A 23,824-nucleotide genomic window follows, 5' to 3' on the forward strand; every position below is an offset into this window, starting at 1 on the left:
CGCTAACTAATCGTGGGTTCGAATCCAGTTGTATGCATGGGCATTTCATCATCTCATAAAATCACCCACGCACTTCCCATTATCTACGCTGAAGCTGAATGCTCATGTGGACATCATCTGCCATGAAGAAGAAAATATCTAGATATTGATGAGAAATGTGATGAAGGTGATTCTACAAATTGTAATAACAAAATATAACTATAGTGAATAGTCACGTTAAATCATGGGAATAGATGTTTAGTATTGAGTTTCTTATATCTGATCAAAATTTCAAAAACTATTGAATTCCTACCAGGATTTTCCTGAAACTTTATTCTACTACTTTCATACAAACTTGAACAATATTATATCCTCAACTAAGAAATTTTTCTCTGAATAGCTAATAGAGAAATTATTTCACATTCATAATTAGAGGGATGATAACCTCGCGAAACAACATCCTCATATTAAAAAAGGAACAAGAAAATCTTGTTTCGTTGAATCAACCCTCAAAAATTAGTAAATTAATCTACAAGAACTATTCATGCATGAATTTTCCATGTTACCGATGAAGAAAATGGGTGAATAGTTTCGAAATTAAATATAAGAGATTACAGGAGTTTCAATAAGAGCGGTTCTCTGAATTATTGCATCAGTACTTTTCAACCCACTACTTTTCAAATTAATCCTTCTTACAAGAGTTTCAATAAGAGCGGTTCCCTGAATTATTGCATCAACCCTTTTCAAACAACTACTTTTTCAATGTAATCCTTCTTAGATTCAGTTGGCAACTCATGCATTCGATCTTCTCGAATTTATTTTTAAATTAATATTCCTCGAAATATTTTTGTCTTCCTCAATCTCTATATGAATCCACGATATAGCTATAATATTATAGTTTGCACGATTTCAGTAAGCTTATTATCTCTTCAATTCCTTACTGTATCAGAATTTTTAAAAACTGAAGAGCTTAGTGAATATTTTGAAGAAGCTCCGTATTTTTAAGCTGTCTCTGGTATTTTTCCTACTGCATAAGCTCAATCCAATCGCCCCCACATTGCTTGATAAGTAGCTATATAGTTGGATTTACTTCATGAATGAATAAATGATACTGTTTACACTTGTTGAATGGGAAGCAACATAGATTTCATTCATAAGAAATTCTGATAGTTTGAAGTAGATCTCTCTATCCCTACTTTCCATAAATTTTAAAATTATACTACAGTGGAGCATTTTCATTCGGTATCAAGAAGGAGAATTAAAATTTTGTTCTCAGTTGATTCACAAAATCAGCTTCTTTTCAGATAAATTTTTATAAAATTAATTAATTTATGAATTTTTGTAATATTATCAGTATTCAGATATTTTTAGAGTCGGTACTTTTTACCATTTCAATTAATAAATTTTTAAATTTCTGCAGTATTCTCGAATAGACCAATGAGAACTTCAACATTCTATCAATTTAATTTCAGAGTCAGTACTTTTTATACTATTTCAATTCTGTTAAAATTGTAATTTTATTATGTGATAGTGATGAGAACTGATTTCTCAATGATAATTCATACGTAGACTTATCTGAGACGAACAAATATCCGTTTCAAATATGAAATTTCCGTTTCGAGTATTATAAAATACTCATATGTATGCATGAGTATTGTACATTTTATACATACAATACATTATGTATAAAACTATGTATGCATAATCTATATAAATAAAAATCGAGCCTCAAATTTTGACATTCAATAACTTTTTCGTGTGCACCGAATTTGATGATTTTTGTTAGTTCTGTTCGTTATGTTCAGGACCAGGTTTATGGCCTATCAAATTTATTATCCGACCTCAGGACTCATTCCTACGGTCCTTCAAAGTTTACATGTAATCCTTATGGGAGAAGATTTGTGAGCTGGCCACATACAGAAATAAAAATCAGCTGTTATAAACATACAACAGCCGTCGGTAGATAGTAGACAAGAGTGTGTGCTGCTCCATAACCGCCCATGTATTTTATTCTAAACGCCTCGACTAAAATCAAAAATTCTGTGTGTAGCCATCCAGCAGTGCGGCCTCAGGTTAAAAACTTACTTGCTCTAAAGACATTGCTTTGTTTCGAATAATTGTGCTGTCTTCGGTGTTCAAAATTAATTTATTTATAGTGAATTATTTACTCTGCAGTTGGAAAATTATCTATATAAATAAAATGCCGCATCCTCAGGTGTGCATCCAGCTAAAGTTTATCATGAGATGCATTTAACTATTTGGCGGTACGAAGTTCGCCGGGCCAGCTAGTATATTATAATACTTTCCGTTCCGAATATCAAACGAGTATTCCATTTCTCCATGTTGATACTGTACTGTGTTTCATTGGTCAATGTCAATCATGAAATATTATTATTTATTTTATATTATCATCGAAATAATATATTCCACGTCTGGAGAAAATAAAGTGTTAAGACAACTAGTTTACGCTGACTGTTTATCTTATTCAAATCCTGCATGCCATTCCTGCTAAAATTCCACTCTCATCTTAACTCACCTAACCTAACCTTAGTTAGATACAGTCGGTATCGTTAGTCAAAGTGGTCAATCAAATTTGAAGTCCAGGCTCCACCAATTTCAGACTCAATTACTTGATTGGCACGGTTTACTTTGCTGAATTGGAGATCAATCACCAGAATTGAATTAGACCTGGAATTCGTCTATAAAAATGCGATTCGTGCCTAAAATAGTCTTTAATCAAGTGAGGTTCGCAGGCCCTTGATTGCCGTTCTCATTACGATGTGTGTGAAGCCTCGTATACGATTGAACGGTTTTGTTAATTTGGGACGAGTGATCCGTGTATGAGGCCTCGCATATGATTGAACGGTTTTGTTAATTTGGAGACGAGTGATCTCTGTGTGAGGCCTTGCATATGATTGAACGGTTCTGTTAGTTTGGAGATGTGTTTCCTGTGTGTGTGGGGTCGTATACGAATGAATGTTTCTGTTAATTTGTCCACGTTTCAGTGAGGATTTGAATCGCGGTTGAAAGTTGTCACCTTCATTTGCTTCAAGTACATGTCTGTGCCTTCTTAAGGTGCGTACAGATTTACGCGCCGCAAACATGAGCAATTCACTTTTAATCATCTGATGCCAAGCTTTTTATATCTGTATCTTACCGTTTCTGTAAAAATACAGATATAATCAGCTGATTAAAAGTGAATTGCTCATGTTTGCGGCGCGTAAATCTGTACGCACCTATAGAAGTGACAAGCTATTTTAGAAATCACCTCTTTCAAGTGATAACGCTCATTCTTTATTGATTGATACAATAAGTATCAAAGTATCAATAAGTATCAATAAGTATCAATAAGTATCAATATTCATCATCAAAATGCTAGGGAGAGAAAAAAAATAAGGTAACCTTGTGCTATTCCTCTCCCAAATTTAGAAAAGGTTGAACATAGTCTGAAATAGGTTAAGTCTTCTAGTTGTTCACTTCACAGAATTTTCAGTCCTCAATTATTATTGATTTACCCTCATTATTGCTCCTGTTGGCTTACCCTTATAACCTCTACCGAAATATCTAGTCTAGAATCGAAATATTCATGTCAGACGGCCAAAAACCATACCTATATTATTTTCTGTTTAGTGAGGCTTGTTGATTATTATCATTTTATGATAATAACACAATTCATCAATATTTCCAAAACGTCTACTTCCTTCTGATCAATTCATAGAATGTTCTATACATAGATTTTTGAGTTAATTACGCTCATTTTCTTCTGCAAGGATATAAAAAAACTCATTAAACATCATAAAAATCATAAAATTTAAACAGAAAGAAAAAAGGCAACTCTATAGATTGGAACCATACTTTCTTATGTAACCGGTCATATTTTTGTCTCATGACTTATAAAATAATATACGATACACAAAAACAACTACAATTAATTAAAAAACAACTACCCACTCAATATTCACACTATTACTCTTACAATATGTGTGAATATTATCTATCTCAACGCTAGTTGGCCTTCAGATAGTACACATTAGTCAACACTATACTCCGTACAAAATTACTTTTGACTTGGAGGAATATGCGGCGCAGAGAAATGGAGGGAGGTCAGCCAATTACAGTGATGAATAGGAAGAAGTATGATCATAGGAAGAAAGCGTAGTTGCTAATTTGTGATTAGATTCAGTTGACTGAGCGCTTCCAGAGAGGAAACATCCGTATGCGTATCATGAGCAGCTGAACACTCCATGAAAATTAGAGAACTCTGGTTGCCGGCTCAGAACGGCAACATCGCGCTGCTGTATCACTACCTTTCCCTGCTGCGCATGTCCCTCCAAGTCAAAAGTATGCAAAATTACTCCGTAATCTTGCTTATAAATTAATGGACAAGCAAAAAAAGGCAGTAAGCCAAACTTTATGTTCTCCTGAGGAAAACACTAGACAATATCTCCAAGAAAATTGTTAATATAAAGTGGATATATATGCATTAGAAACTTAAGAGCTTTATATTTGTTATTCATCTGTCATACGCTAAATAAATGGAAACCTACAATTATTCCACAATATTGAAATAGGAACCGTTTTGGACATAGCCTAAGCCTGTTGTGTCATTCCATGAATTATGTTGTACAATATGAAATTGATAAAAATGGAATCAAATTATTGTGAGTTTAAATTGAAACAAAAATTTAATTGGCATGGATCACATGTGAAAGTATTGGTTAGATCAGTTTTTACGATATAGAATATCATTGTGAGTTTAAATTGAAACGCCATTTCAATCAGCATGGAATGTTGAAAATTGGTTGAATCAATTTTTACATTATGCGATATCATTGTAAGTTAATATCTGCGGCTAAATTTTGGAATAGTATTTGTCTCTGTGTGCCCCCAGACATGAAAGAAGAAGATTGTGAGTTCAAATTGAAACAAGACTTCAATCGGCACGGAATCCATGAGGAAAATTTTGTTGAATCAATTTCTTCTCCTACCTATCAGCTTTTCTATTATATGAATCAATTTTTTTCTCTTCTATTTTTCAGACGCTCCCGTATGCCGTGACTCCGCCCCGCGAATAATAGGGGCCGCCAAGGGGGAACCCGTCAAAATCCCATGCGAGGTGGAAGCCAACCCCGACACAGGCCTTCACTTCCGCTGGCAGCTGAACACATCAGCTGGTCAGCTGGTCGACCTCAGTCCAGCCTCCTACAGCGTCGCAGACAGGCTGCGCAGTGTTGCACTTTTCACTCCTGCGTTGGAACACGATTTCAGCAGTCAGCTGATTTGTGCGGCTAGCAACGCCGCCGGCGAACAGCGGCAACCTTGCATTTTCCAACTCACTCCGGCAGGTAGGTTGATAAATGTTCTAGAAATTTTGAAAACTTTGAAACAACACATCAATATAGTTGGATTCACAACATGATTTAATAACATTATATTTCATAGTTTTATGGTTGAGAGGCTCTCAGAAGAATAGGTAAACAGCTGGATATTGTGCATGACAGGGAAGTGACATACTTTGGGCACATTATGAGAGGACCTATAGTGAGGTGATATGATGAGATGATAGTGATATGAAACAACACATGAGATCAGGCGAAGAATCCTACTTGCAAATGGGACATACTTCGGTTTAGCCAAACACTTCAGATCAAGGAATTTGAGCCGAGAAACAAAGATAAGAATCAACAACTCACTGATTCAGCCTCTGCTGACCTATGCCAGTGAGGCATGGACCCTAACAAAACTGGATGAGAATATGATCAACGTTTTCGAACGAAAGATTCTACGCCAAATTTTTGGTGGTGTGCAAATTGATGGAGTGTGGCACAGAAGAAAGAATAGGGATATGATAATATGTACGGCCACACCTTAGACCAGTTATAGAATAGACACAGCCCATTGTATATTCATACTGAAAGTCGATGAAGCCAACATCTACTCCCATATCGCCAAATCGTGACGTCAGCATCGGATAGAAAACTTTTCTGTAGAGTTTGTTTACATTGTTTTCCATACCAGATTGTGTCTATTCCAGCGGGAGCGCAGCGGGAGTTTACAATTTTAATGAATAATAATTTACATCCTTCTGAAATAGACACAATCTGAAAGTTTTCTATCCGATGATGAAATCACGATTTGGCAATATGGCAGTAGATGTTGGCTTTAGAGACTAGACTTCCCAGCGTGTCTATTCTATAACTGGTCTAAGTGTATTGGTGTCACTGGCTATTATCAGAGTAGGGAGACTCAGGTGGGCAGGCCATGTTGAAAGAGCTGATAACTCATATCCGCCTAAAAGAATCATGAATTACAACATGTAAGGGAGAAGACGCCCTGGTCGACCAAGACTGAGATGAATGGATTCAGTCACTGAAGATGAAAGGAGGCTTGGTGTAAGAAATTGGATACAGAGTAGAATGGAGGCGATTGCTGGAGGAGGCCAAGATCCGTTTTGGATAAGCTGTGGATGCTGATGATGATTGTGAGGTCCACGTTATAATGGCGGTGTTTGATTAGCAATGGTATTGCTATCCTTGTCTATCGGATAGTGCTATCTCTTTCTCGCTTTGCTCTGTTGCCAGATAATCTTTTAACAATTTAGAACTAATAATTATTTTTCAAAATATTTCATCTTAATTATGAAAATTCTTTATGGAATTATAGAAGAATATAATCTCTCGCTTCATAAAATATAATTGATTATTTTAAACGAGAATAAACAGTTAAAATTACATTAATAAACGTGTATCAGCTACAGTGTATAGAAGCAGTATATACTATAATAATATAATATATAATATTAATAATATAATGCTGTATTTCTATACTGTGATAGAAGACATTGACAAGACCGAAGATCGGCAACGTTGTTCTCCTATCTTTCTCCACTGCCATTATAACGTGAACCTCACTATAGTATTATTCTAGTATAAGGCGATCTAGTATAGTATATACATACTATTCTTACTGGATAAAGTTGTAATAAAACGTACTAGATGTAAAGTGTTTAAAGATTGAGGAAGGAGAAAAAAAGGTGAAGTTTTCTTCGATTATATAATGGTCATTATAACGTGAACCTGACTATAGTTGGATTCAACTCATACTACATGATATAAATCAGATTATATTTTCTAGTTTTATGGTTGTGAGACTCGCAGGAAAGTGGGTAAACAACAGAACTGGATATTGTGCGTGACAGGAAAATTATATACTTTGGGCATATTATGAGTGGACCTAAGTACGTGATTTGCACCTTATAATCTAGGGTTAAAAATAGTTGTTAAACGTTTGGTGAGACGTAGAAGGATGTCTTGGTTGAGAAACCTGAGGGAAGCATTCAAATGCACGTCACAGGACCTCTTCCGAGCACCACTTGAAGTTAGAATAATTGCTATTTCAACCATTTTATCCACATATACATATTATCGTTTTTTGATGACTTATTTTAGTGGTGGAAGACAAACTGATCATTAATTAGTGATTGATGATTCAATTGAATTCAGTTTATTCAGAAAACAACACAATACAGTTCTGTATACAAATACCATACACAACTCTTAATGATTAATACTCATTGATTGATTAATTCGAGTCTCTTCTAACCTGAGTCGCGTAAGTGTGAGTTGAGCCTGAGAGTATAATGGGCGAATCAAATGAGAAACAAAATAAATAATCAAAACAAATGGATTAATATAGGTCGTTCACATTAAAGAAATCTGATAATAGTTTTCGTTTATTGAAGAAAATTTTCTCCTCCGATATAATAATCAAGAGTATTAATAACTGTGATATACTAATCACAATATTACTACTGTAAATTATTTTTTATTTATTTATAAAATTCTATAATCATGATACAATTATGACATTGGAGGAAAAACTAGGCTAAGCCTGTATTATTTCTCTCCAAAATTTTGATAAAATGTTAATGTTGTCCAAAAGATAAGGTTATATAGTCACACACTGCTTTGTCACTTGATTTTCGGTCCAGAAATGATGATTTAAAATTTTGAAGGTTGATTTTATACTCTAAATGAATCACAATAAACTTTAGAAATATTGCACTTATTTAAAAAATTTGAATACAAAATCAAAAACCTACTCACTATTTGTTATTCACAGCTCTAAAATATATTTAGACTATATAAATCACTCATTACTTGAAGAATTGGAACCCCAATTGGAACATCCTATGATTTAAACTGTATCGTTCAACAAAACGGAGTCGGTTTGTTGACGCACTAGCATCAGCCAATGAGAGCGTTTTGTGGGAGTGGAATTTGTAATAAGCAGTGGGAGTGTACTCGCATGTGATTGGTCGAAGTTTTGTGACGCTGTAGACCCCTCAACTGACATTGAAATCGACATCCACAAATCGAATTCGAGAAGAGCGTTCCATCTCGAATACTCCCTTGCATTGTTCGATTTTGTGTGTTTTTTGAGAGAAGATGTCCTATTATTTGTTTCGTGCACATTATGCTTATACAAACGAGTTGGGTATAAGAAACTAAATTGACAAAACTTAACAGTCCGATTGCTTCCAACATCAAACATTTTAGAAACAGTCACATCGATATGGAAGTGATAATTCCACTAGATCAAACTGTTTCCCTCTCAAATCACATCAATAAAAAGAGTTTATTGTCCTCAAATATTGAAAATTTTCTTTGAGAATAACCTTTACTTCTAATTCAGACAAATAATTGAATACTGTGACTCCACTATACTTTACAATCCCGAGATTTGAGATTTGAAGATTGATAAGATACTTCGAATTCATTAGAAATGGAAAAGTTTTAGAAAAATTTGAAATAATCCAAGTTGATTTAGATCATGAATACATGATAATATAAGAAAATAGAATACTTAAGAAATTTCACAGACCAATTTCTCATGAATTGTTGTCTATATTGCTTTCAACTATATTGCATTCTATCAACTCTTTATTTTTCAACTCTTTATTTTTTCAACTCTTTATTCTATCATCTTTATTTTATCTTTATTTCAAAGTAGAGAACCAATTTCTCATGAATTGTTGTCTATATTGCTTTCAACTATATTGCATTCTATCAACTCTTTATTATTCTATCATCTTTATTTTATCTCTTTATTTTATCTCTCTTCATGTTAAGCCGTGTCCACACTGAAATTTTCGACATTCATGTTCGGCAAACATGTTTGTTGAGGAGCTCAGGGACAAACATTTTAAAAAGTTTGGACAATCATTGTTCATCAGACAAAAAATTGCTGTTTTTCCAAACATTTCCTGTGTTGACAGCTGTAAAACATAAAACCTGTTCTCCTCACTTACAAATATTTTGTATGGTGACGCGTCCACACTGGCCACGGGCAAACATTGTTTGTCAAACATAAAAAAATTTGCCCAAACTGTTTCAAACAAACATGTTTGTCGAACATTTGTTCAGTGTGGACACGGCTTTACAAGCTACTTTTAAGACTTTTCTTAAGACAGAACTATTCTCTGAGATTCAACTCTTGATTGTTAATTTTGCCTAGATATTATGTACTGTTCATGTTATATTTGTATTCAATTTCTCATTCATTTTAAATTCCTGCATCATATCAGGAACAGGGCAGAACGAAGCGAAGTACAGCGTACAGCAAAGTATATATTTTCAATAATTTTCTGTCGTTTTGAAGCTCCTTGCTCCAGAATCGAATATCTTCTACTCCACTTGTACAATTCCACCCCACTAAATTATCATGCCAATATCTGGCAAGAATATTTTCGAAGCCTATTTTCAATATAGGAATCTTCCTTGCTTCATTTCCCCATTCCATGGCTCCTACATTATCATGAATTTCTGATTTCGCTTACATTCTCGATTCTTGGCTACTCCCAGTTGGGAAAATTGAATTCAGCCTGGTAGCGAGTGCATTATCAGGGAAAATTCAGTGGAAATTCAAAAGATTTTCCAGCCTTGAGGCGGAGGACTAACTCGAGCAGATTTACATGGGGAAGTTCTGTGCTATGCTAAATTTTATGCAACTTCTGCCAGTGAAAACTCTGGGAAATGAAAGATTTTGCTACAGGCTTCTCCTGCATTTTTGTTCTGGTTGATTAGATTAGTATAATATCATAGCTCGACTTTGAAATCTGCATGTAAGCGGTCTACGTTATAATACAGTGTTCAGAAATGAACTACGCAATTTCAATAATTACACATTTTCTTTAGAAGACCCATGTTCCAGAATTTAGAGGGTAATTTATTAGAATAAACGTCTATCTATAATCAGATGGCTGGCCTCCTCAGCCTTCCCAGATGGATAAAAGAGATATTGATGTCATGTATATAATGTCGAGTATTGATTCCATGGATCTACATACATTGAAGCATTGACCTGCATTTATGAGTGTGAACAAGGCTACTGTATATACTGTACAGACTTCACATTCACAGAATATAGGATTGAAAAACATAAATTCTGAGTCCAAAAATACCAGGAACACCATAGCTACCGTAGGGTCTCAATTGACAGAATCCCAAACGACCGAAACGCTATATTTTCCCAAACGGTCGAAAACTACTTTTTTCCCAATTGGCAGAACGTTTTCTGTCATTTGCGACAAACTAGAGAAACTTCCTGTCGTTTGGGAAACCTATCACTTTCGGTCGTTTGGGACTCTCAACACTTTCTGTCGTTTGGAACTGTCACCACTTTCGGCTCAATGCAACAAACAACGTTTCCTGTCGATTGGGAAAGTTCTTAAAAGTTTTCTGTCATTTGGGATTCGGCTGAATCAGAAAGTTCCAGTTTCAATATTTCATTAATTCTGCCGATTGGGAAAAAAGTAGTTTTCGGCCGTTTGGGAAAATATATCGTCTCGGTCGTTTGGGATTCTGTCAATTGGCATGCCACCCATAGCTACTACAGATGAATAGTTATTCAGTTTATCAATGTATTGTATGGTTCCAAAGATCCAGAATTTACATTAATAGAGTCAAAACTCCCAATATACTCGTAAAATATAATTTCAAATTCTAATTTTCAATCGATAAGAAATTGATCTAGGACAGATATCTTGAGATTGGGTGCTTTCTCAATAATTTCTCTCTGCAGTAAGATTCACGTTTTCAAGTCGTAAACTTTAGGAGCGCACTGTTGTCACTCTTCCAAATTGACTCCATTGCTGTAATTCAAGTATTCCCAGTGGATTTGATCTGATATCAATGGTTGATTCCTCTTACCTGATTCTATTGGTGATCAATTCTTTCTCAAATATATATTATTATAATATATATATATATATATTATATATATATATATATATATATATATATATATATATAATATATATATTATTCAATTATATAGGAAGAGATGCTGGAGTATTTCTCCATAGTAATAAAATATTATAGTGTATGAAGAAATACAGGATTGGAGGAATCATGGAAACGGCTTGTTATTTCTGTTACAATGATTCTTTGTCGATGGGTTTCATTGGAGATGCTATTTGATAAAAAAACGACTTTTCTGTCGCTTCAATAGTTTGATCCGTCAGATTTTGAAGTACTCATTTATCTCATTTTTGTATAATTTATTGGTATCTTTAAATGAGAATAACTTTGGAACTGTTTGTGATATCGATGTGCGGTTTTCGCCATTCATTTTTCTTTTGGAATTCTGTACCCTATCGAAATCATGACTGTGTCATATGACCACCTTCTCATTCAGGCTGTGCAAAGGCTAAAAATAAACTTCCTACTCGTGATATTTTTCTAAGTTTTTTGATTTGTAAATCATCAAGCTATCAAAATGAAAAAGTTTTCTCAGAAAAAAATATTTTTCTTCTGATCATTACTTTTTGAGATATGAGCGCCTAAAGATTAAATTTCTGGGACAGAACATTTCAAATTCGGTAAGAGATGAATCCATGAGATTTGAAGGATAGACTCTTCATGGTATTCTTGATCAAGTAGAATAAGAATTTTTTGGAAATGTCAATTTTTAGGATAGTTATTCAATTTACTAAAAATAACCAGAAATAACTTTTAGTTGAGTTATATCTGGCAAGAATATTTTCGAAGCCTATTTTCAATATAGGAATCTTCCTTGCTTCATTTCCCCATTCCATGGCTCCTACATTATCATGAATTTCTGATTTCGCTTACATTCTCGATTCTTGGCTACTCCCAGTTGGGAAATTGAATTCAGCCTGGTAGCGAGTGCATTATCAGGGAAAATTCAGTGGAAATTCAAAAGATTTTCCAGCCTTGAGGCGGAAGACTAACTCGAGCAGATTTACATGGGGAAGTTCTGTGCTATGCTAAATTTTATGCAACTTCTGCCAGTGAAAACTCTGGGAAATGAAAGATTTTGCTACAGGCTTCTCCTGCATTTTTGTTCTGGTTGATTAGATTAGTATAATATCATAGCTCGACTTTGAAATCTGCATGTAAGCGGTCTACGTTATAATACAGTGTTCAGAATGAACTACGCAATTTCAATAATTACACATTTTCTTTAGAAGACCCATGTTCCAGAATTTAGAGGGTAATTTATTAGAATAAACGTCTATCTATAATCAGATGGCTGGCCTCCTCAGCCTTCCCAGATGGATAAAAGAGATATTGATGTCATGTATATAATGTCGAGTATTGATTCCATGGATCTACATACATTGAAGCATTGACCTGCATTTATGAGTGTGAACAAGGCTACTGTATATACTGTACAGACTTCACATTCACAGAATATAGGATTGAAAAACATAAATTCTGAGTCCAAAAATACCAGGAACACCATAGCTACCGTAGGGTCTCAATTGACAGAATCCCAAACGACCGAAACGCTATATTTTCCCAAACGGTCGAAAACTACTTTTTTCCCAATTGGCAGAACGTTTTCTGTCATTTGCGACAAACTAGAGAAACTTCCTGTCGTTTGGGAAACCTATCACTTTCGGTCGTTTGGGACTCTCAACACTTTCTGTCGTTTGGAACTGTCACCACTTTCGGCTCAATGCAACAAACACGTTTCCTGTCGATTGGGAAAGTTCTTAAAAGTTTTCTGTCATTTGGGATTCGGCTGAATCAGAAAGTTCCAGTTTCAATATTTCATTAATTCTGCCGATTGGGAAAAAAGTAGTTTTCGGCCGTTTGGGAAAATATATCGTCTCGGTCGTTTGGGATTCTGTCAATTGGCATGCCACCCATAGCTACTACAGATGAATAGTTATTCAGTTTATCAATGTATTGTATGGTTCCAAAGATCCAGAAATTTACATTAATAGAGTCAAAACTCCCCAATATACTCGTAAAATATAATTTCAAATTCTAATTTTCAATCGATAAGAAATTGATCTAGGACAGATATCTTGAGATTGGGTGCTTTCTCAATAATTTCTCTCTGCAGTAAGATTCACGTTTTCAAGTCGTAAACTTTAGGAGCGCACTGTTGTCACTCTTCCAAATTGACTCCATTGCTGTAATTCAAGTATTCCCAGTGGATTTGATCTGATATCAATGGTTGATTCCTCTTACCTGATTCTATTGGTGATCAATTCTTTCTCAAATATATATATTATTATAATATATATATATATATATTATATATATATATATATCTATATATATATATATATATAATATATATATTATTCAATTATAAGAAGAGATGCTGGAGTATTTCTCCATAGTAATAAAATATTATAGTGTATGAAGAAATACAGGATTGGAGGAATCATGGAAACGGCTTGTTATTTCTGTTACAATGATTCTTTGTCGATGGGTTTCATTGGAGATGCTATTTGATAAAAAAAACGACTTTTCTGTCGCTTCAATAGTTTGATCCGTCAGATTTTGAAGTACTCATTTATCTCATTTTTGTATAATTTATTGGTATCTTTAATGAGAATACTTTGGAACTGTTTGTGATATCGATGTGCGGTTTTCGCCATTCATTTTTCTTTTGGAATTCTGTACCCTATCGAAATCATGACTGTGTCATATGACCACCTTCTCATTCAGGCTGTGCAAAGGCTAAAAATAAACTTCCTACTCGTGATATTTTTCTAAGTTTTTTGATTTGTAAATCATCAAGCTATCAAAATGAAAAAGTTTTCAGAAAAAAATATTTTTCTTCTGATCATTACTTTTTGAGATATGAGCGCCTAAAGATTAAATTCTGGGACAGAACATTTCAAATTCGGTAAGAGATGAATCCATGAGATTTGAAGGATAGACTCTTCATGGTATTCTTGATCAAGTAGAATAAGAATTTTTTTGGAAATGTCAATTTTTAGGATAGTTATTAATTTACTACAAATCTTCCGCTAAAAGTAGTTTCCGGTGTCAACCCTCCACTGCCTTTTCCGACCCCTCCACACTACTTCAAGGCGACAACCTAAAACTAACTTTGAACGTTTGAGTCATTGAACCCCGCTGTATTTAGGGGTGAGGGGTGAGAGGGCGAGTTGAGTAGTCTCAAATTGAAAATGCAAATCCATTTTGAGCTGGGAGCGGATTTTGTACGTCTAGAAAGGTCATCAAGTCAGAGATAAAAGAGAAAAACTTAGTGAAGGAGATAGTGGTGAAGGAGGAGTTGAAGGAGGGGTAGGGGAAAGAGGAAAGGGTCAAGGTGAAGAAGAAATGTAAGAGAATAAGTAAAAGTAGCTTAGTAGTAGAAGAAGAAGAAAAAGAACAGGAAGAAAAAGAGGGAGGAGAAGAAGAAAATGACGAGGAAAAAGAGAAAGGATGAGAAGAAGAAAAAGAAGAAGAAGAAGAAGAAGAACAGGTTGGAGGAGAACTGGAAGGAGAAGAAGAAGAAGAAGTAAAACAAGAAATTGACGAAGGAAGAGAAGAAGAAGAACAGGTAGGAGAAGAACAGGAAAATGAAGAACAGGAAGAAGAATGATGAGGAGGAGGAGAAGAAGAAAATGACGAAGAAAAAAAAGGTTGAGAAGAAGAAGAAGAGGAATAAGAGAAGAAGAAGAAGAAGAAGAAGAAGAAGAAGAAGAAGAAGAAGAAGAAGAAGAAGAAGAAGAAGAAGAAGAAGAAGAAGAAGAATAAGAAGAAGAAGAAGACGAAGAAGAAGAAGAAGAAGAAGAAGAAGAAGAAGAAGAAGAAGAAGAAGAAGAAGAAGAAGAAGAAGAAGAAGAAGAAGAATAAAGGATATTCGCGATTAAAAAAAGTGTAAAAGAAAGTAATGTAAAATGAATTAAAAGTCACTAGCAAACCTTAACATTTTAATCTCTCCCACACTCTCACTCTCTCTCTCCCACACTCTCTCTCTCTGCACACTGCTCCTGGAAAGAAAGTAGAATTATTTCCACTAAAACTAAGGAGCAAGAACGGTGTCTTCCTTTCATTTCACGCATAGACTGTGAAGTGTGAAGAAGCCATCATCAGCAACTTTCCAAACACAGGGCACAAAATGTCTAATGCGTATTTGGTGAGAATATTGCGATCTGAGCGCAAAACTTCGTTCAGATGAAATTACATCCTGGTTTAAAGTGGACGCCATCAGTTGGTGGTTGAGAAAGAGAGAGAGAGAGAGAGAGAATGAGAGAGAGTGAGCGAGTGAGGAAGAGACTGTTATAGAGAAAGAGATAATAATAGACTGAGAAAGAGGGAGTGAAAAGCAGTATTTCTCTATCCAAATTCACAAATTAGTCCTGGTTTATCATGTTCGAATTCTTGTCTCAAGTTATTGTTTAATAAATTAGACTTTATAAATTATTAACTTATTACTCTAATATTACATTTACATTTATTACATTTATTACATTCCTTAGTCACAACATCAAATTAATGATTGGGAGAGAATCAACAGGATAAACCCAAAACTGTTCCTCTCCCTAATTTTGATAAAAATAGTTCAAATGAGGTTATGAAAACACTTTTATAAAGATCACAAAATTACAGTCCAATATACATTATACTAAAAATTTGTATCTCGGTTGATCAGAAAGATGAAACAAATTATTATTACACTGAAAATGCATTAATAAATTGAAAAATATTAAAAACCTTGATAAATTTGAAGCCAGAAAAATCACAAAAACATTCACTATCAGCATATGATCGTACTCTTAAGCTCTATAAATATTGTTAAGCTGTATGTTTTTTCTCATAATTTGTAAATATTGTGAATTGGATTGAATAAAATTTGAATTTGAGTGAGAAAGGATGATAGATAGATGGAGAGAGTAAATGTAAGAGAGGAGATGGTTGAGAAGGAGAGATAGAGGTAGAGAAAGGGTGAGTGAGGGAGAGAGAGTTATAGAGAAAGAGATATAGACTGAGAAAGGGGGAGTGAAAAGCAGTATTTTTCTCTCCAAATTCACAAATTAGTCCTGGTTCAGCATGTTCGAATTCTTGTCTGAATATATTGTTTAATAAATTAGACTTTATAAATTATTAACCTATTACTCTTATATTGTTAAGCTGCTGTATGATTTTTTTTCTCATAATTTGTTAATTTTGTGAATTGGATTGAATGAAACTTGAATTTTATAGACTGAGAAAGAGGAAGTGAAAAGTAGTATTTTTATATCCAAATTCACAAATTAGTCCTGGTTTATCATGTTCGAATTCTTGTCTGAATTTATTGTTTAATAAATTAGACTTTATAAACTTATATACAATAGCTTACAATACAGCAAAACGTGGAGAATTTACAAAATATAAATTAAGAAAATAATTATTGAGCTGTATTAATATAAAAAAAACATTTGTAATAACTATAGATAAAATAGAATATTGTTATGCATTACATAAATTGGCGGAGCTTTGGACATATGAATGTCCATTCTTTGGAAAGAATATTCGAAGTACTCTTCCCACTAACTCTCTACCAAAGAGAGACAGTGATAGAGAAAGAGAGATAGTCTGAGAAAGAGGGAGTGAAAAGCAGTATTTCTCTATCCAAATTCACAAATTAGTCCTGGTTTATCATGTTCGAATTCTTGTCTCAAGTTATTGTTTAATAAATTAGACTTTATAAATTATTAACTTATTACTCTAATATTACATTTACATTTATTACATTTATTACATTCTTAGTCACAACATCAAATTAATGATTGGAGAGAATCAACAGGATAAACCCAAAACTGTTCCTCTCCCTAATTTTGATAAAAATAGTTCAAATGAGGTTATGAAACACTTTAATAAAGATCACAAAATTTACAGTCCCAATATAACATTATACTAAAAAATTGTATCTCGGTTGATCAGAAAGATGAAACAAATTATTATTACACTGAAATGCATTAATAAATGAAAAATATTAAAACCTTGATAAATTTGAAGCCAGAAAAATCACAAAAACATTCACTATCAGCATATGATCGTACTCTTAAGCTCTATAATATTGTTAAGCTGTATGTTTTTTTCTCATAATTTGTAAATATTGTGAATTGGATTGAATAAAATTTGAATTTGAGTGAGAAAGGATGATAGATAGATAGATCAGAGTGAATGTGAGAGATAGATAGAGAGAGAGTGAGAGATGTAAGAGAGGAGATGGTTGAGAAGGAGAGATAGAGGAAGAGAGAATGGGGAAAAGAGAGTGAGAGAGTTAAAGACAGAGTGAGAAAAAGTGAGTGAGGAAGGAAGACAGAAAGAATCGTCGAAGAGAAGAAAAACTTGACTGTCTTATTTCTAGATGGTGAGGATGAGGAAATTACATTGGAGATTACACTACAGTATTCCATTCTTTTTAATGGTTTCATCTAGGGATGAAGTTGTTGGAATAAATAGGTACACGAATGAGTATCAAACTCAAAATTCAAATTTTTAAACTCAACTTTTCACTTGTTCAATAACTTAATGAACTCATTCAGACTCAACATTTTCATCATAATCATCATCATCATCATCATCATCATCATCATCATCATCATCATCATCATCATCATCATCATATCATCATAATCATTGTCCTCCAACATCATCTTCTTCGTCTTCTCTTCTTTCTTCTTTTCTACTTTTTCTTCTTCTTCTTCTTCTTCTTCTTCTTCTTCTTCTTCTTCTTCTTCTCTTTTCTTCTTCTTCTTCTTCTTCTTCTTCTTCTTCTCTTTTCTTATTCTTCGTCTTTTCTTCTTCTTCTTCTTATTCTTCTTCTTCATTCTTCTCTTCTTATCTTCTTCTTCTTTCTTCTTTTCTTCTTCTTCTTCTTTTCTTTCTTCTTCTTCTTCTTCTTTTCTTCTTTTCTTCTTCTTCTTTTCTTCTTTTCTTCTTTCTTTTTTTTATTTTTCTTCTTCTCTTCTTCTGCTACTTTCTTTCTGTTGTTTCCCTTTTTCTCTTCTTCTTCTTCTTCTTCTTCTTTTCTTTTTCTTCTTCTTCTTCTTCTTTTATTATTCTCTTCTTTTCTACTTCTTCTTCTTCTTCATCATCATCATCATCGTCATCATCATCATCATCATCATCATCATCATCATCATCATCATCATCTTGGGCTGGCCACTTACGGTATGACATGATGCTAACGATACAATTCATAATATTATTATTGAACGAAATCCCAATTAAATGCTGTAAATCACCCCGAATACTTCTGAATTACAGCATTTAATTTGGATTTCCGTTTAATAATAATTATTCATTAATCAGCATTTCAACGAATGCAACTTCCAATTAATTTCCATCTGTAGACATTATTCATGTTTTGCCATCAGCGAAAGGCTTCTAACATAGAATAAACAACCAATAACGATAAAATTTATCGTTATATTTAATAAACAGCTTGAAAATTACAAATTTCAAGCACCATATTCGTTGGGTGAAGCCCAACGATTGGCCATTAGCTGTTGACCAATGAAGGTTAAGCTCTACTATCATTGACCGAGACTAGAAACGCCCAAGTATTCCAAATACGGTCATGAGAACAGTCGAACAACAACGAAATTATAGAAAATAATAGCAAAGAGGATATGATACTCTGTAGTTGATAGTTATTTTTCTATGCAAACAATAACTGAAGTTTGTACTTGAGCTGAAAATTTGTTAAATTAATCAACAGCTAATGAAGCTTTTCTCCATTCATTGTTGTTGTTCAACGTTCTTCATGACCATATCGAGACCATTTAATTAAAATTAAATTTTAATATACGTATGCGAACTCTTACTCACGAACAGACCTACAGGTCCATGTGAGTACAGTTTCAATTATTTTGTGAAATAGTTTAAACATAGATATAATCTTCTTTAAATTAGTACATTTACTGATGTTTTATAAATCTGTTTATTTTGTGAAACAATAAATTAATCAATCAATATTCCAAATACTGTCTAGACTGATCAATATCCTCTCCAACAAATTTTGTCACGTATGTGTTACTTGCTCGTACTTAAGTATCAAGTGAAATTTCAAGCACTGCCTATTGGAAAAGATTCCACTTCAAACAAAATAAATTGATGAATTGATCCTTCTTTCAAATACAAACAAGAGAAATATACAACAGTAGAAATAGAACAAATGCTCTAACCAACACAGAAATAATATCAAGAGCAACACCATCCCTCAATATGTTCTAAACATCTCAACTACAGCTTCAAGACCAGCTCCGTTTCCCAAAATGCTCCAAACACCCCAAAAACATTTTCAAGACAAGCTTATTTCCCCAAAATGCTCTAAACACCCCAAAAACAATTTCAAGACCAACTTGATTTCGGAATCCGGTTAGCAGGATCGCATCCAGAGCAGTGAAGAGTGAAAATTGAATGAACTACATGGACAACTAAGTAAACAGCTTGTAAGCCCCTCCCTCCTGTTGCTTCCATCTCCATGAGACGAACCAGCGAAGAGTTGTAAGTCCAGTCTTGTCAGGCTTAGCGCCGACTTAAGTCCCTTTTCGCGCGGACTTAAATCCTCCCTTCTGACTAGAAATAAGTGCTCCACACTACTTACCCTATTCTAAGGCGCTTAGATGGCGTCGATACTTCACAATGAGACTCTCATACAACACACAACAAAGCAGTTGTCTTTTGTTCAAAGAAAGTTGTTTCGTCTTTATCTTTCCTATGCTTTTTCTCTAACTTTAACAACTACTTTCTCCGATATGCGTTCAAGCTTTAAAGCTTTGCACATGTGTAATTTAATCAGAAGGATTAATTTGATATTTGTTTTCAATTCTATTTTAATCATTCTAAATTGAAAATTTCCATCTAATATATATTCTTGGACAGAACTTTGAACTTTGAATTTCCTCAGTAAGAACATAACCTATTTTTTCGGACATTCTATTATTATTTATCAATATTTGGGAACAGAATAGTTTTGGGCTATGCCTGTTGTTCTATCCCGATCATATTCATATGATTTGTAATTATATCAACGAATAAATAAATAAATAGTTACTATTTTCTCGATTATTTTCATTTGTATATTGTACTATTACAAAAAAATTATAATGAATTTTTCTGATAAATAGATCATTATTCTATTTTTTTCTTCTCCACTCATCTTCCTTTTAGAGTTATGTGTAAGAGAGGGCCGACTGCGCTCTAGCTTCGCCCTCCTAGGTCAAAAATAAAGGCAGTCATTCTATTCTATTCTTCCACACCCTTACATTCTTTCTACTCTCACCTACAATGATAAATCACCATTAATAATCAGTTGAGTTGTTTTATAATGATAAGTTTCGAATTCCGGAGAAAATCGTATCTATGATTATTTTCCTCTTCAGACTTGGAATTATTATCTATGTGAGCAGAAAACTCTATTCCAAACATCTTCTTATCATCTCTCACCTATTTTAATTAGTTGAATCTCTCTCACCAGTTGAGTTAATGAAATTAACGTTTTGGTAGAGGGTTAGTGGGAAGGATACTTCGTATACTCTTTCCGAAGAATGGACATTGATATGTCCAAAGCTCCGCCAATTTATGTAGATGCATAACAATATTAGCTATCTTATCTAGAGTTATTACAAATTGCTTTTTTTCATATCATATACAGCTCAATATTATTTTCTTAGTTTATATTATGTAAATTCATCTATAATTTTACTGTATTGTAATCGTTTGATATAAGTGTATAAGCCAGTATATATTGTAATCTACATAAATAAAGTATTCAATCAATCAATCAAACCTATAGTGAGGTCCAAGTTATAATGGCAGTGGATAGAGATAAAAGAATAGCGATGCCGATTCTCTGCATTAATTAATTATATTTCTAAACTATCAAAAAATAATTGGCATCGTTGTGGACCTAGAAAAGGATAGTACCACCGGCTTTGTCAAATGATAGACCAGGATAGCAAAATAAAAGTTGATCAAATACTGTCATTATAACGTGGACCTCACTATAAACTATTTTTTCAATCCTATAATTTTTGCACTAACGGAAGGACATGCATGGAACACATGACGTCATGAAAACAGGTCTATGGGAGCAGAAAACTCTATTCCAAATGTCATTTTTATTATCTCTCACCTAAACTAATTTTTGAACCTTTGAAAACTCTAATCCTATGATTAAATGATAAAATCCATCTGGAATAACCTTGAATTTAAAGATCAGTTCAAATCCATTCATAAGTTATAAGAATTGGAAGGCCTCGTAAGAGATGCAATATTGAAATTGAAATTCATTGATAACACTGAAATAGTTTTACAAAATTATTATAATACACTTATATAAAACAGTATCATGATGGAAAAAAAACTACAATAGCTTGAAAGCTGTGGCAATAACAAGTCTATGTATTATAATAAGTTAGATATAAAATTTATATTCATTTACTGGAACTCATGTGCCGTTCATTATTAGTCTCTTACCCGGTCAAAACAGTAAAAATCGACAGTAATCAACAGTTATAGGCTTGAGATATCAGTAAAAGTTGCGACATAAACGCCCTATACCATGGGATATCCACTTACGCTATTGTTTCTCTATGTTATAAGCTGTTTGTAAGTCGAAATCGACGATAGCCCAATCCTTGCACGTATGGCTGGCCACAAACGGAAAAATTAATTTTCCTCCACCTACTGTCTAAAGTACTTACTTTACTCCCTGAAACCTAATACTAAAGTGTCACTTTTTCGCTCTTGGTAGTAAAAAACAGAAAAACTCCCTAGGGAGTAAAAGTGACTCCATTTGAATAACATGGGGAGCATCTCTATTTTGAAACTTACATTGTAATAGGTTAGAAGGTCTAAGCTCAGATGAGGAAGCATAATAGAGGTGTCTGTCATTGAGTCAACTGAATTCAATACCACAACCAGAAATTTGATCAACTCATGAAATATATGTTTGTATGATATTATATAATTTCATGCTTAATAAAATATAATTGATTTTTTAAACGAAAATGAACAGTTAATATTACATCAATAAACCAGTATTAGCTACTGTCTAGAAGACATTGACAAAACAAAGGATAGCAACGTTGTTCTTCTATCTTTCTCTACTGCCATTATAACGTGGACCTCACTTTAGAACGACACCTTCATATTGCTAAAACTATTGATTCATGGGAACTATTATTCGAGTTACTTGTTTCAGCTATTTCACCATTATAAATCTCTAGTGATCTGAAAGCACCATAGATTTACAAATCTTCTTCTTCTTCTATATAATTATATAAAACCGAAATGGCACTCACTGACTGACTGACTGACTGACTCACTCACTCGAAGAACTAAAAATCTACCGGACCAAAACGTTCAAATTTGGTAGGTATGTTCAGTTGGCCCTTCAAGGCGCACTAAGAACGGATTTGAAAAAAAATTCCTAAGATACGCCCAAAATCAGCGTTTTTTCCAGAGTTTTTTAGCGTTTTCTCAGCTTTATCGAGAACAAATGAACAGAAAATGTTCAAATTCAGTACAGGAGCTCAGCTAGGGTGTAATAATGTTGTGTTAGAAGGAATTTGCAATAACGCCAAAGATACGCCCAAAATTAGCGTTTTTCTAGCGTTTTTATTTTTTTTTTGCTTTTTCTCAGATTTATCGAGAACAAATGAACAGAAATTGTTCAAATTTAGTACAGAAGCAAAGCTAGGGTGAAATAATGTTGTGTTAGGAGGAATTTGAAATAACGCCAAAGATACGCCCAAAATCTGCGTTTTTCCAGCGTTTTTTCAGCTTTATCGAGAACAAATTAACAGAAAATGTTCAAATTTACTACAGAAGCTTAGCTGGGGTGTAATAATGTTGTGTTAGAAGGAATTTGAAATAACGCCAAAGATACACCCCAAATTAGCGTTTTTTGCATTTTCTCAGTTATTTCATCAAGTAATAGACAGAAAATTTTCAAATTTGGTACAGAGGTTTAGCTAGGGTCTAAAAATTTTGTGATATGGTGTCATTGATATTTCATCAAAGATACGCCAAATATCAGCGTTTTCCAACGTTTTTCTCAGCTTTTCTGCGTTTTCTCAGTACTCTGACTTTCTGATGGAATGAAGCATGCTCAAATGAAAAATGCAGGCGAGCGAAGCGAGCCCGCTGATCTCATATTTGGACGATCGAGTCAGGGTCCAGGGGGCGGAGCCCCCTTGCTAGACGGATACGGCGAGCGAAGCGAGCCTGACTGCTAGTACAGTCATAAAAGGCAATTAAAGCCCGCTTCCCAGCCGGAGTGCGAAGCGCGAGGCTGGTAACCCTCCCTACTGGTGGTGCAGGGGGCGAAGCCCCCTTCCGAGCGCGAAGCGCGAGTTCATAATAATAACATGACATCAGTAATAACAATAATCTACTACGAAGTCTATTGCAGTTTCAGTTACCGTTGATTCCTATCAAAAACTCTGAGTTGCTACTTGTAATTTTACGATTTGGAGCGCTTTCTTATCTGCTCATAATGTTCCAATAAAACGACTCCTGAAATTCTGTCTCCGGTGTTTTATGAGGTATTGTATTTATCTTGCCTTTTT

At 34.0% G+C, this 23,824-nt stretch overlaps 1 protein-coding gene across 1 annotated transcript in view; it reads left to right on the top strand.

Moving 5' to 3' along the window:
• The window catches only part of LOC111057666 (nephrin), a 176,737-nt gene that overhangs the window by 121,985 nt on the left and 30,928 nt on the right, over positions 1-23,824 (top strand). The window contains exon 5 of the mRNA XM_039425664.1: positions 5,019-5,324. Within this exon, the coding sequence (XP_039281598.1) occupies positions 5,019-5,324 (306 nt within the window). The remainder of the gene's footprint in view (positions 1-5,018; positions 5,325-23,824) is intronic.

Source organism: Nilaparvata lugens, chromosome 4 (assembly GCF_014356525.2).
Source record: "Nilaparvata lugens isolate BPH chromosome 4, ASM1435652v1, whole genome shotgun sequence".
Lineage (NCBI taxonomy): Eukaryota > Metazoa > Arthropoda > Insecta > Hemiptera > Delphacidae > Nilaparvata > Nilaparvata lugens.